Source organism: Alosa sapidissima, chromosome 2, assembly GCF_018492685.1.
Source record: "Alosa sapidissima isolate fAloSap1 chromosome 2, fAloSap1.pri, whole genome shotgun sequence".
In the NCBI taxonomy this organism is placed as follows: Eukaryota; Metazoa; Chordata; class Actinopteri; order Clupeiformes; family Clupeidae; genus Alosa; species Alosa sapidissima.
The window spans coordinates 7,083,012-7,098,614 of record NC_055958.1 but is presented as its reverse complement, the minus strand read 5'-3'; the positions used below and the strand labels follow the sequence as shown (position 1 = coordinate 7,098,614).

General features: G+C 46.7%; 1 protein-coding gene across 1 annotated transcript in view; it reads right to left on the bottom strand.

The window, feature by feature from the left end:
• Positions 1-2,289: 2,289 nt before the first annotated feature.
• The window catches only part of znf804a (zinc finger protein 804A), a 51,248-nt gene continuing 37,934 nt past the window's right edge, over positions 2,290-15,603 (bottom strand). The window contains exons 2-4 of the mRNA XM_042067403.1: positions 12,478-12,621; positions 8,902-9,032; positions 2,290-8,531 (exon numbers count right to left, since the gene is read on the bottom strand). Coding sequence (XP_041923337.1) covers positions 5,078-8,531; positions 8,902-9,032; positions 12,478-12,621 — 3,729 coding nt within the window. The 3' untranslated portion in view covers positions 2,290-5,077. The remainder of the gene's footprint in view (positions 8,532-8,901; positions 9,033-12,477; positions 12,622-15,603) is intronic.

Here is a 15,603-nt window from a genome sequence, read left to right as displayed (position 1 = left end):
TAGTGACTTGACAGTCCTATGTGGTGTTTTGTCAGGGTTATTGCATCACTTTCTCATGTTTGGTTTGACCTTGGAGAAAAACAAAACAACAAACGAAATCAAAAGGGAGGCAGCACAGTGACAATGTTTTGTGGTGGGGGGGGGGGGGCAGAATGAATAAATGCCTGAATAAATCGCTAAATCACGTCCCACAAAAATAACCCCCCAAAACACGAAAGACAGAAGTTTCCTTCCCACCAGACTGGGATGACTCAGATGTCTTAAGACAGTGAGTATGAGCACTAGTGGAGATTTGATGGGTAAACATCCTAGCTTCGTTAAGAGCCTATTTGTTTTCCAGCGAAGTCATTTGTTTTCTATCTTGCGCTCTTCTGGCAGAGTCTTCAGCGCTGCACGTGGGCGTTTGAAACGAGGTGGTCGGTGAGTCTCCAGGCTAAAAAGTCTTCTAAGAAGGCTCCTGGAGCCAACCTACTAAAATAATGTTGCAGGAGGGTGATTTATGTAACACAAGCAAATATGCAAATGAGATCCCGTTTTTGCTTTTATGTAACGAGGGCAAGATAGGCAGGCTCAGACTGTATTGTCTCCTTTTGACAGAATCATCTGAACAATCAGTGGAGCCAGAGGGATGGTGATTTTTTCCTCTGTGTGTTTCTCAAGTGTCTAAAGTGACACGGGACACAGGCAGACAGCAGGGGCGAACATGTTTTTGCATGTTGACTTGGTGGGAATGGATTCAGTGGGAATTCAAATGGCATTGTCTTGTCCAGAGCCTTTCTTGTTTTTATTTATTTATTTATTTATAGCTCTTTTTTTTATCTCGCCGAGACCCAAGAGGATAAACTGGAGTGGAGCGGTAGTGTCACCTGTACGTGTCACCGCACCACCTGCCTATAACCCGACACCTGCAAAGGTCAGCCTTGTGAGAACATGTCTCCCTTCCCAGACTACCCGCCCCCACCCCCCCCCCCCCCCCCCAACCCCACCCCCCATGTCACAGATACAGTCTGGGCGAGACGTGTAAAGCTGTGGAACACTCCACGATGCCCACAGATAGCACTCACAGCAACTTCACAGAACAAAAGAAAACAGAAAGTCTCCCGTCTGTCATATAATGCGCTTGGAGCCAGTTTGACGAATTGTCCAGCCAGTAAAGGTGCCCCTTCTCAAATAAGCAATAACCTGCTGGAGGGGGTATAAAACTGTATATACACTGTAGCTGATGTCAATATTTGCTATCTTGGTGAAATCCAATTGTGTGGAAAATGTAATTTCTTGACATTTCATATACAGTGGGTGGGCTCGGCTATAAATAGCAGGCCGGCAGCAGGGTCATTTTTCCTGTGACGGTGGACCTTACAATGGACCTTATAGTGGTTTCTGCCAACACGGGGGGAATTTTTTATGAGGTAACTAACCCAAGTCGGGCACATCCAGCAGAATGTCTGACTAGGCAATATAGAAAAACACTTCAGAAGGATCGTAGCTGGATCCCTATGTGTATTTTGATGCTTAATGAATACACACATTTTTTTGAGGAGAGAAAACATGTGATATGATTTTAAAGTGGCTTAAAGCTCTCATCCTCAATTTGTCCTGACACATTACACTGTACATAACATACTTAAGATTCATTGAGCTGGGCAAACTAGCCAGCCAAAGTGCCATATTGTCAGATGATTTTGCTTGGTTACAAAATCAACACAAAGCAACAAACAGTGAAATGTTTTCGAGTCATTTATATATTCATAAAGATGTGTGGTGGTATAGGTGCGTGGGGTGATGGGACCGCAGCAATAAGCACTTATCTGGAAATCCAGCACATGAGCATCATCACACATTAAAATCCCCAAATAGCAAAATCAGCCAGGGAGTTTCACACACATTAATGACACTGATATGTGAAATCCATAGACTATAACAATCTCATTGAAGTACATAATCACACACTGGCTGTGATGGTATTAAGAAAACAATCTCCTTGATGTAATACCACTTAAATTTGGGACTAGCAATATTTTCGCTTGGCATTATGAGAGATTTATAGAGGCTGTTTTCTGCCATGGCAAAACCAAAGCAAAAGCTCTTTCATAATCAAAGAGAAATGTAGTCTTCTGTGCGCACTCCTGAAACAGATGTCTTTTAAAGTGTCTACACATGGGTACCAGTGAGAGAACTTGAAGGGACCCAGAACCCTTTGAATGTTTGCGAGAACCGAAAGGAACACACAAGAGAAAGCCAGTCATTTGTCTATTTTTATTAGATATTACTTTAACATCATTCGGTTGGCAAATTGGCGTAAAAAACATAGTTGGCTTTGTCTTATCTAAATAATTCATACATATAGGGTACATTGCACAATAAAAACAGGAACATATTTACATATACATTAAATCTTACATTAATTATAAACATTGCTAATTTACACCATGTACAGGTCTTGAAAGCAAGTTGAATGTACTAAAATACATTAAAATTGTGCCTTCACACAATGTAATGCAGATCTGGTCAAGAGGTGCAGATTTATGAAGAAGACAATTTTAAATGCTTGCTTGCTTTTTATGTTACACATAACTGCAGATTATAACAAGTCTTTCTTGCAAGACACCAACAGGCTCATCTGTACAAGATTTCCATTGACAATGAGTTACGTTTGCAATATCAACCCTACGAGCTTTCCCCATGCAGTAGTTCCATTGCCGAACAGTTGCCCTTTTTTCTAACAGAACAAAGATTATCAGCTGTAGTCTATATACTCTCACTCTGACTTGTTTAGAGACTTACAGATTTAGCAGGAAAACTGATTCTTGCTTGGACAATGGCATTTATTTGGACAGTTGTCTGATGCAAGCAAGGAGCAAGAGCAAGGATTCTTTTATTTCTTATTTTGGTTATATTTGACATGAAATAATTGGCACTCACTTTATAGCTGAGCAATTCACACTGATACTGTCTGTGTCAGTGATGCTGCCACATGCTATTATTTGGGCCTGGTGTCTAAACTACTGAAATCTAATGAGCTAGGAGAAGGAGGAGGGGAAACAAGAAAGAAAAAAGATGGATTTACTGGCTCGTATCTCAACAAAAAAGCAATTCATTTGGGAATTCGACAAACCTTTCAAAGACTACGGATCACAGCTTTTAGTGAATACAGACTAATTCGCTGTTTGAGGAGAGAATTCACTGTGATCTTTCAAATTAACTCAGATAAATGCTTCAATTAATCTATTATGTTGATCTAAGCGAGTAGTATACTACAACATACTAAGTGAGTATACTAAAACATTTTTTAGGTGACTTGAATGGTACAGTATGTGTAAACATTCACTTCCAAAATAGCACTTAGTATAGTAGTTTGTGCTTCAGAACAACTTTAATGTCATATGTATTGCATTTACAGCCTTAAAGCTTATAATGTCTAGGGTGTTCTATCAGATTAAACGCCTACAGTATCTGAGAAAATAAAACAGGGAACCAAGCTATGTACTGTTGGATTATGCCCAATAACAACACCCTCAGTCAATTAACAAAAGCGAAATAAATAAACACATATGGAAAGTGTTCACTCAGACCATACAGAAACAGGTATTACATTTTGAATTATGGCACACCTTTGAGTCTCTGTCAGCTGAGAACAAACTATCAGTGCACTAGCTTTCCTCTTATCCACTTCGCCAGGCATCAAAATTATGCTGAACTAACAACTGCTCCCTATTATACATAATGCTGTTCATTTGCTTACATGGTGGAACTGCCAGTGGAAGAAGGCTGCACACAACAACACATTTTTTACAGAAACAAAAAAGTGATGAGCACGGGATGTTGAGAAACTTATAAATGCAACTTTCATGTTAATACCTAACCTGTTGAGTTGGTGCAAAGATTCCACTATGGATCAAACTAGCCAGCCAAAGTACGTCACTGAAATCCATATCTACTCCGCTAAAGTACTTCTCTGACCCATATAGAGGCCATTCTAACTATGATACATATTTTGTTTGACCACATTATGTTTTGTTTCCCATCATCACTCATTCTCAGTGAATTTCTTATACTGTCATCACGTTTTTGCGTTACATTAAACATCACTTGACTCTAACTTTGCAGGAATACTGTGCTAGATGTTGCCTTTGCTAACGGTTGTCATGCCATCTACTGTACCTCTAATGGGCATTAGCTCTGCCACACTGTAGGAACGGTGCCAATCAGGACCACGCCAACGTCCTACGAATCTACACAAACTGACGCATGAAGACTCCCACTCACACTGACGAGGAAAAGCAAGCTCTCTATCGTTTGTGTGTAGTGCGGCTACAGCAACAACCACTCAGTGGTTTGTATTATATGACCATCTAAAAGCCTACAGGCAAGCAGACCACTAACTCACCCTCTCTAGCACAGAACTGGCTCACTACTGATCATTGTAGATCGCATCCATAAATTTACTGTAATACACAGTCATTGAATGGTATTACACAGTTAGCACTAGCAGGAGGATGATCATGTGGAGAGATTGCACATTAAGTCTAGACCGTATAGCTCATTGTGTGTATTTTGACCATTTTCTTGTCCTTTGCTTTGGAAACTGGGACACCCGCTTAAAATATTTGGGGGGTTGTATCAAGACCTACTACTGTGCTTAGATCGAGATCACCAATTAGCTTGAATCATCATGATATTTTGTTTAGAGTTTTAAACTACAGTGCCGGTATTCAAATGTGACCTACATGTGACTTATCCTCAGTCAACACAGAATGAATTGTTGCTAAAACAGGTCTCAAACCTAATTAACAGCCGTGTTGTTGAATAAAACATTGCTCCAGTTTTTTTTTGTTGTTGTTACTAAAGCCAGAAAACTTAGGTGCAATAATGTTACACAAATATAATTCTCTTCTCCTCTAACCTTAAAGCACTGACAAACTACTCATGTTGAATTTTCTCTCTCTCTCTGCAGATCCTATTATGCTATTTTAGCCATCCTAACATCTTAGCTTTTTTAAGGGGTAGAATACTAAGCTCGGTGACTGGACTTCCTACGAACACAATGGAATCTCTGAACACACAGGTGAGTCTGGTGTCAGAAGAGAGGCTGAAGGGGGATGACCGCTGGGTGGGGGGGCAACATCTGGGGGAACATGGCAGGCCGGGGGAGGGCATGGAAGGTGACCGCCATCGGGTGCATGCCGGGCGGGCCCACCACCGACACCTGAGGCGGAGTCACGAAAGCGGGGGCACCGGGCGGGCACATCTCCGCTCCCAGCGGCAGGCGAGTCACTGGCAGGACCTGCGGGAAGAGCTGCGGAGGCGGCGGAGGAGGAGGAGGCACCTGCGGAGGAGGTGCGTGGTGGTGGGGGTGATGCTGAGCCGGAGGAAGGAAGGTGGCGTGGTGGTGGTGGTGGTGCTGGAGGATGGTGTGGCGGATGGTGATGGAGCCAGGCGAGGGCAGGTGGACCTGGTGGAGGTGGACGGGGGAGGACACGGGCACGGCAAGAGACTGGCGCTGCGGGAGCACAGGCTTCAGCTTGGTCGCCTGAAACACCTGATGCTGCTGATGCTGCTGCTGCTGCTGCTGGTGGTGGTGGTGGAGCACCTGTCTGTGTGTCTGAATCTGTAGGAGGCAGTGCCTCTCCATGCTGTCAGACGGGTGCTGGAAGCACGACAGCTGAGGCGGAGGAGGGGGATGAGGATGAGGAGGAGGGCCGTGGAAAGGACTGCTGCCGCAGCTGCTGGTGGTCCGGTAGCTCTCGCGGCCAGGTTTCTCCTCCTCGGCCCGTCCGACAGACAGCTGAAACCTCGGGGGCTGCGCCGGAGGGTGGCCGCTGCTGTGCTGAGACAATTTGTCCAGGCCGGCCTTTCCAGATGTTGCCAACGCCTTCTCTTTTTCTCTTCCTCTTGACAGGCAGACCTGGGCTGGTGCTGCTACTGCTGCTGCCAGTGTTGCGGTTCCTGCTGCCACTGCCGGCTTGTTAGAGTGCTCCTCCGCTGCCGAGTTGTCATGTCGAGACCTGATGGTGAGAGTCTCTCCCGTGTCTTCCGAGGCACTCGAATCTCTCCACTCGGCGGGCTGTGGGGGAGGAGGAGCGGGGGGATCGTCAGGAGTGGCGTGGGGCTGCTCATTGATTTGAAGGCCAGGCGGGTTCCCCATCTGTCGGTCACTATCTGCCACACGCTGACCCGGGTCAGGGATAATGGAGCTCCCGGCCGGCACGTCGACCACAGAGCTCTTTTGATCATCAATACTGCATGAGCTTTTGTCTGAGCCCACGCTCCCAAAGTCACCCGTTCCTTTCAGAACCGGGCTTTTCACGCTTGGGTTCACATCGCTCGTATTTTGGTCAGTCGGAACAAGGCTTTCAGCGACAGGCACCTTGTACGCAGGGTCAGGAGACTGGTTTACGGTGCAGGAGATTTTTCTTCTTTTTCTGCATCTTCCGTGTTGGCAACACGTGGACCCCTCGTCAGATGAGCTCCGATGTTCGCGTTCCTGCTCCCGCTCGCTCAGCTGAGTGCCTGGCTCTCTGAGACGGGCGCACGTCACCTGATCCGAGCACATGGCGTCAACGTCGCTCAGCGAGGCGCTCCGCTTCCTCTTCAGACGCTGGATGCGCCACAGGGCTTTGATGCTGCCGACGACGTCGTCCGTGTGGAGTGGCAGCTCGTCACTCCAGCGTGTGAAGCCCGCGATCTGGGACTGAGGCACGTCGGAATGCCGGCACGACCCGCGCCCCATCAAGCACGTCAAGCGGGCAGATGGAAAACTGGGGCTGCTCACACCGCCTCCCGCCACCACCTTTGCGCTGTCCTTCCAGCCCTTATCAGAGAGGCTCGGATCGCCCGCTGGGCCGTTTATGCCCCCCTCTGTGTCCGGCCCCCTGCCTGGCAGCCTCTCGGCTAGGGAGGCCCCGCTGCAGCTGTCTGCTGTCTGATTCAGAGCTGATTGCTTTGACTTCTCTAATGGATGCTGCACTTGCGCTGAAGTGGCAGCTTGAAATTTGCTATCAAGCGCTTCCCCCCAACAACACTCGTCCACCGTGATGCGCTTCTGGAATCTCCTGCACTTCTCCTGCGTGTTGCTTTCGCCGTCCCTCTCAGGCTGGTGGTGACGCACCCTCCTCTTCCTCCTCCGCCGTCGCCTCTTCTTCCTGTAGTGGTTGCGGTAATGGCGTCTGTCCCTGACCCTCAGTTTTTCGTCTGTTCGCTTTTGGCTGTGTGACCGCTCCTTCAAGTACTTGCATCTTGCGTGTATTTTTAGTCCGAGGCAGCTCTCTGTGTCACTGGCGTGCTGGTGGCACTTTCGTGGTTTTGCCTCGGCCTCTCCGGGTGGACCGTGGTCCAGATTGAACATGCCCTCTTCAATACGCTTGTCTGGACTTATGGATTTCCCCCGACTGGCTGAGACCGAGCTGATGGAGGACTCCTCATCCGTCTTGGTCTCGGCGTCCTGCCTCGGGTCACTAGGCGCTCGATTATGTGACCCCTTGAAATCAAAATGGAGCGGGTTGCAGCTGTAGGACAAGGGCGGGTCAGTTTTCGTGAAGGTTAGCATCTCCGAGGGCCACTGGAAAATGGTATTACCGTCACGGCTCCTCACGGAGAAGAACGGCTGACTTGGCTTTGTGAAGGGGGTCTTTAGAAGATGGCCCTCCTCTGCCGTTTGACCCATGTGAGAGGGGTCAGCCTCGCTGCACACGTCTGAGGGGTTCTGACTCAAAGGGCCGCTCTCCTCCGACACAGGCTCATCAGTGGCGGCTTGCTCTTTGAGCTCCCCTCCCCCGTTAGCTGCGTCGCAGCTTTTCAGGCTCTCGTTCACAGAGTCCTCTGAGTCCAGTGCAATGTCCACGCTGTTGAGAGCGAAAGGGGAGCCGGCTATCTGGGAAACGGAAGGGCTCCCGGCCACGTCCTCCGAGTACACGAGCAGAGCGCACAAGTCTGAAGTGGGCCGTGGGTTCTCTTGGCCCGCCGGCGTATCAGATGACCCCTCGCTCTCCAAGCTGCCGCTCTTCAGAGCGAAGCGGGCCTGCTGGGTCGTGCCGATGCAGTAAATCGTCTCCTCGCAATTAAGCGCCTTACCGGCTGCCACTACTGCCGCCTCGTCGCTGGGGGACCCGGAGAGGTCGAGCTCGACGAGGGGTGCTCGGAGCCTTTGTCTGCGCCTCCGCTCCGTCGCCCCTTCCTCCTGCGTGCCCTCGCAGAACACGGCGGCGGACGACTCCAGCTTCACGGAGGCCCTCTTCCGGAAGGAGAAGGAGAAGGCGATCTTGCGCCGGCAGCCCACGGGCTTCTTCTGCTTGGCTGCGTGGGGCCACGGCAATTGCTTGCCATTGTTGCTGCTAGCTGCCGGGCCTGAAGCATTGCTGCCGCCGCCACTGCCACTGCCATTGCTGCTGCTGCTGCAGTTGTGAGTCTGGCCTCCCGCCTCCGGCACAGCAAGACCCTGCATCTCCTCGGGGGATCCGTCACCGCAGGGGTCCCTCAGACCTGCCTCCACCGCCACCGTGGTGGATTTAAACATGGGGCCGCTCCCCGGAGCACTACAAAGAGAGAGACGACGGAGTGCGAGAGAGAGAGTGAGAGTGAGTGAGAGAGAGACAGACAGACAGAGAGGGGGAAAAAAGATGAAAGACAAAATGCAAACAAACATCAGCATCTGCTCAGAACATCCCCCCACATCCCTTTCTCAAATGGAGGAAGTCAAAACAGCTAAGAGAGCTTCACATAGCAAGCACCGCTATTAGTTGGTGAATGAGCGACAGCAAGCAGCAGCACAGGCAGCAGCATTGTGTGTGTGTGTGTGTGTGTGTGTGTGTGTGTGTGTATGTGTATGTGTGTGTATGTGTGTGTATGTGAGGCACAGATGTCGAGTTCTTTTTTTTATGAATAAGGCAGGAGGCTGCCACCCACCAGTGAACCTCCCGCCGCTGCTCTGCCAGCTCGTGCAGCCGACGCAGAGCCCGCTCCTGTTTCCGCTCGTCCTTCCTGGACTTGGAGGCCACATTGCGGGCAAACTCCCTCTGCTTCAGCTCCTTGAGTCTCTGCAGGAGAGAGAGAGAGACAGAGAGAGAGAGAGACAGAGACAGAGAGAGAGAGAAAGATGGAAGGAGAAGATGAGATGAGGCAAGAAGAGCGTGAGCAGGTAGAGTTGAAAGAGAGAAGAGAAAGAAATAGAGTGGAAAGAGATAGACAGATAAAGGAGAGAATGAGATACAAAGAGTGATGAATGAGGGAGAGAGAGAGAGAAGACTCAGTTTGCTTATCTGTGTATATATACAAGTAAGTCGACTGCTGAGAAAGTACACTTCTTGCCAAAGTAACATCGCAATATGAATAATAATCCTCTTTGAGACTAGGAATCCTTTTCTCCACTTAACAACCTTGCATTATGAAGTCTGGGTATCTCAGTGCATCAGGCATTCAGGGATAGACCGCGAAAGATTAAAAATCTCTTCAAGGCTGGCGAAGGTAATAAAGGTGTTTGCACACCAATGTTATGCTTCATCAAACCCATTTTCTGCGCAAATGAAAAGTAGCTTAGGATGGGCTTGCTAAACTGCATGAAATTGTCCTATTTATTTTAGATAAAAACTCAGTGATACTGATTTGCATTTGCTTCCTGGTCCAGAAGAACTTTGTGATTTGAATTTAGGATTGATGCCGTTTGTCTCTCCCGACAGTCTCCTGCAGTTCCTGTACATGACAGCAACCCTATTCAAGGGGGCCAAATGAAATGTATCGATCAGGCAACCATCCCTGCACAAAATGCTCACATTAATCCAGCCATGTAATCTAAATGATTTTTCCATTAATAATTTAAAGATTGATTTATATACTCCAACTTTCCCTTTGAAACACCTTAGCAACACACAGGAGACAGCCTCTGCCCGCTTTCAAACAACAGTCAAGTCCAATTAATTTAAAAGCCTGCATTTAATTGTCTATTAATTTTTAATGTTTTGCTTTAAGAAAGATGTCTGCTTTCCCTCAGAGACCCTGATCCATGCTGAGCCAAACTGATGCACTTGTTTCTCTTTCGATTTATTTGTTGACTTTTTATTTATTTATTCATTTATTTATTTGCTTGCTTGCTTTTCAGTGAAAGAATCTAAGGTCAGCGCCATGTTATTTTTTGATAGTAACAGTTGTGGGTAAAAATAGCTGTAGTTATATCAGGTAGCCGGGAGGAGTCTGCAGCTCCCACCACATTAGGCATTCTGCTCAGGCCCGGGATGTTATACACAGTTCAGCGCCGCTCTAACCTTTCCTGTTTGAGGAGGCTTCAGTGATTGCATTTATCACGGCTGGGGTCTCATAGCCAGGCAAGCCAGGCGGTCACATCGGATATAATTTTGTCATGTAAAGAGCACCTTTACTCCAAACTGGCCATTCAAGGGTAACTGGTCTGACCACCCCCCACCCCCACACACACATACACACTCAAACACACACACACACACAAACACTTACAAAACACACACACACACACACATGTATACACACACACTCGAACACTCAGGCACACACTCACATTCACTTTCACATACACTTCACAGTGTATAGGCTTGCGACTCGCCTACTCTGCCTGGATGCGCTGTCGAGTGGGAAGACTCAGCCCTCTCTTCATTGTGCGGCGCTCTCTTGTCAACGCTGCTTTGCAGAAAATAGCAAACAGGTTGGCGTGGGCTATATTTATCACTGGTTCCCAGGTGTGTTGCTTAGCGGAGGTGTGAGCATTGATTGAAGGTACACCGAGGCAGAAGTCTTGCAGAAATGCTCAGGAAAAAAAAATGGAAATCTATGAGAATTTGCAGGAGCATTCATATCCTCAAGTGACTTGAATGAATACATTTTTTTTTTTAAATCATGATTCGGCACAAAATATTTTTTCAACAGGTTGACTCAGTTTAAGCCTGACACAATACAGCCTCATATGCTTTCTAACAATCGGGTGCCTGGCAAGTGGCATGTACGACTCACACGTGACCTGCGGCTGTGACTGCGTTGGGTTTCTTTCAGGCAGGGAGGCTCATTGAAAAGGGCCCCATTCTCCGTCGCACTCACTCATGCTCTCGGAGGACACGCTCCGCCTGCCTGGCAACAGACTCTAGGATCTGCGCCTCTCATCCATCAGCTGTGTGTCGGGGGCCAAGCCACGGCTTTTTTTTTTTTTTGCGTTGCTTACTCGTTTAATCTCTGGTAAGCAGCAGCAGCTAGGGTTGCGTGTGATAAACGAGGGTGGCCGACAGAAATGTAGATATGATGTGGTGCTGGTGGTGTTGTGTTGATGCTGCTGCTTCTGTTGTTGTTGTTGCTGTTGTCGTCGGTGGCAGTGGCAGAGAAATGGGGGGGTTGACATGAGTTTAAGCTCGAGGGACATCTTGAGTTGTTCGCCTGCTTTCCAGCTGCCATAATCCATTCATTTCACTCCTGCTGCCGCGCTCAGTAGTAAGGTCATGGGTGGGGGGGTTGCAGATTTGACTAGTCAATAGTTCAGCCAGCCCTGATATTGACGGAGGAGTGGGGCTCTTGAGATGGCACAAATTCACTGTCTGCTCCCAGGCACACTGCCAGGGTCACTGCAGATATCAAACTGCAGATATCAAACGGCAGGACAAGCGTCGGAATTAAAGCTTTAAACTCCCCATTAAAGGTTAGAGTTGTGTTTTTCTCGATGGCCGTATGATTCTATTAATAAGTCGATTTATGGAAAGGGAGCCTCTGAGTTTTTTAATTATTTTGTGACATGAAGGATTGCTCAGGACTACGTGTCCAAAAAAGAGCTCTATGTTCTCGGGCCTTTCATTTTCCTGTGGTGTTTTACAATAGGAAAGGATTATTGTCTCAAGACATGTCACCTCCTCTAGTGTTCCTCACTGAGCAAAATCTATGGGATTGTGAGGGACCACTGCTGCTGCATCCTCAAATGTTGGAGCTAAAATGAAAGAGAAATAATTTTGTCACAAATTACTTCAAACAGTTTAGAAAGTCTCGGCTGATGACTGAGGTTTCCCACTGAGCTGTATCACTGTACATTATGCTCGCCCTATAAATGGGGAAAGGTTGAATGAGGACAAGGCTCATTCTGTACTACAGTTTCACCCCATTGCCTGCAATTCACTATACTGTAGATATACTTTTGTCACTGAATGAACAGGAAACAACCACAACAATAACAGCAAATGCAATAGCTTTCAATTGTTCTGTCCAGTGGGTGATGTATGGTACCTGAAATTAAAACTCCATCTCCCAGCACACAACCATGTGCATTTCCCGACCAAAGCTAGGGTAAAAATCATTTATCTTGACACACACAGTGACACACACACACACACACACACACACACACACACAGTGACACACACACACACACGTGTGCTGGCCTACACTCCATTACTTTCATACACTGTTCAGGCTTCGGGGCGAGCCAGCAGCGTGGTGTGAGTGAAAATGGACAGATTTAGCCGACTAGCCCTGCCCCATTACCTGTTTGTGAGCGTGGTCGTATGAGTTGATATGGTTGTCAAACTCTTGGTGCTTGTAATACTGCTTGTCGCACAGCTCACAGTAGAAGTTGGCTTTGAGGTCCTCCAGGGCCTTGGCCAGGGTCTTCTCTTTCTCCGCATAATCCTACAAGCACAGAAGGCACAAACGAGGAATTAGACATGCAAAACGTAATTAAAAATAATCTCGCCGCTTGACAGATTTAAGCCTGTTTACTTCTTTAAAATGAAATTGGGGGGGGGGGGGTTAAATGTCATTTATTATTTCGCTATGGATGTGCTGGCACTGTCGTTGGAAGCTAACCCACTGGCTGACACACAGTTTCTTAACACCGTGTCCTTAAAGCCAAAGCAGTCATAGAGAATAGCTACAATTACTGTAATCTGCTTATCCCTGCCTGGCTTTAAGGGTGAGGACCCACTGGAGAAACTGCTGTGTCTGAGGATCATTCTCTTTATCCTCTCCTGTCTCCCCAAAGTTAGTCTCTATACTATCCTTTTTGCTGTGATGGAACACCCTAACGTGTAACAGCACTACCTTTTCTGTTTGTGAGCATGTGTGTGTTTGTGTGTGAGTACACTTGTGTAACATTTGTACAATATGTTGCCTACGTGGCTTGCCTGTGTTCCAACAATGGCTAAATAGGGCCGATATTTCATTTGTGGCCAGCCATAGAATGATATAAATGGCTGGCTATGATATTTAGTTTGCTCTGGTTTCAAAAGCAGACACATATTATTAATGTCATCTTGGTTTATATTCATCATTTGTTGTGAGAGCACTTGCCGTTTCATTGGGATCCTCATCTTCTCTTTTTATATTCTTTATTAAATATTGATTCAGAACGAAAACAGGGCGGAGAATTGTTTCACCACAGGGAGATGGCATCTCAAATCAAATTTCTTCATCGCTCAGGCTGCTGCCGAGAGTCAGTCGTTCAAAACTCTGCATGAATTTGTGCATGCGGGATAGATTGTGAGAGCCATATCTCCCCCAAGGGGCTCCTGTGCGTGCCCTACCCGATGGCCATTGGTTACCCCCTCTGCAAACCACATAAACCCCATTCTGGTGCTCTGTTTACAGTATAAGTCATGTGAATGCTTCTGACATTACCCAGTCAAAGAGATGGGGACAGTTGAAATAGGATGACCACAAAACCAATTCATGGACAATTTTTCAAGAGGCACAGCTTGAAGCCCCCGTCACCTCTACAGACACTACAGACTCTTTCAGGTACTTTTCTCTGTCTCTCACTCTCTATCTATATCCTCTCTCATTTCACCAAGTGCTCCATTTTTCCAGGACCTGGGCACTGCATCAAAAAAAAGAGTGCTAAAGTGGATGAAACAGGTAATATTGCGATTATCGGCCAATCCACTCAAGAACGGTCGCACGTGTGAGGTCACTCACGTCAGGTTCCCCGGCCACTTCACAGCAATGCCCATCGAGTCCATTAGAGACTGACGCGTAATAATAAGAGCTTTTTCAGATGAGTTGATGACTTGTGAAAATCTGCCTCCCCTCTCTGCAGCGAGGTGAGAGAACAACTGCGACGCGACTAAGCTAAGTGTTGATTGGCACGAATAATAGCACACCTCCGATGCTCCCGCCGAGATAAAGCATGACACGATCGCAAAGTAATTGTGCTTAATGAGCGGGTAGGCTCGCGAACGGAGTGGGGCATTCAGATTTGATTTCCAGGTGCATTCCCTCTCGGACGACACAACTCCGCTTTTCAGTGGAAGCAAAGTTCTAGAAAAAATACCAAGGTTACTGAAGGTCAGTGATTACAACAACCCAAAAAAACACACCTCATTTAATAATTTTTTTTGTGTGCTTTTTGGATAGCGAACAGAGCAAAGGCAATTAGAAAAGCAGCAGCTACACCAAAGACTAAGAGGAAAAAAGTTAATAATGAAATAAAGTAATGAAACAAATAACAGCAGAACACAGTAGTGTGAAGCTGAGAAGTCATTTGCACAGCAGATAGACCTAATCACCACAGGGGGAGTGCCGGCGCTTAATGACGCCTTTGTTTCACGCTGAGAGGCTCCCCCTCCTGAGTCACAAAAACAAGGTTCCCCCCATTTATCCCCTCCCCCCCCCCCATTCCCAACCCATTTCCTGGGTCCATAAAAAAATAAAACAACAACAGAACAACTGGATATTCTCAAGGGCACCCTGACTTCCTCTATTGGTTTGAATGTGTGAGCATGTGTATGTGTGTGTATATGTGTGTGTGTGTGTGTGTACTGTTCATGTCTGCTCGCCTTATCTGGTGAGGCTGGCCGGGAGTTTGTCCTGCAAAAGTGCCAACTCAGAGGAATCAAGCTCCATCCCAGTGCTGTGCGAAGTGTATTATTATTAATCACAGTAATTGTATTATTCCCGTGTGAAAGGAAAGCCCCAGACATGGACTAATGCACTATTATGCAACATAATCTGCCTCTGTTTAACCCCGACTCATTGACGGAGCTAATGCATGAAAATGAATGCATTAAGCTTTGTTTTGTCAACGAAAACATTTGTCTTTTGTTTAATTTTGTTGCTGCACTTTTTTCGATCTTGCATTACATTATGCAACATCAAAAGACAGGATATTTCCGTACAGTGGATTACCAGATGTTTTTTTTTTGTGTTAAACAAACCCAAAATGGGAGTGCCACATGAGCATGCTGTGAGCATAAATAACTATCTTCAGCAGCTTATGGTGGGTATTCAGAAACTAAGCCTCAATTCAACACTCAGGAGTTAGACAGTGATAAATATGAGATTGCTAATCTCTACGCTAGTGGAAGGCAACAGATATCCTTGTCATTAGGAACTGTATTCACATTTTATCTGAAGTATTTTTGGTTACACTTTACTTGACAGTATCGACATAAGAGTGACATGACACTCTCATTAACGTGTCATGTCATGTTTATGACATAATGTAAATGTGTCATGTAAATGTTTATGACATAACACTTCTGTCATTAAGTGTCATTCGGTTTTTGTCATAACAAGTTAGGGTTAGGGGTTAGGGTTCATGTGTCATGACAGTGGCATATCACTCTTATGTCGATACTATCAAATAAAGTGTTACCATATTTTTTCTATGTATGA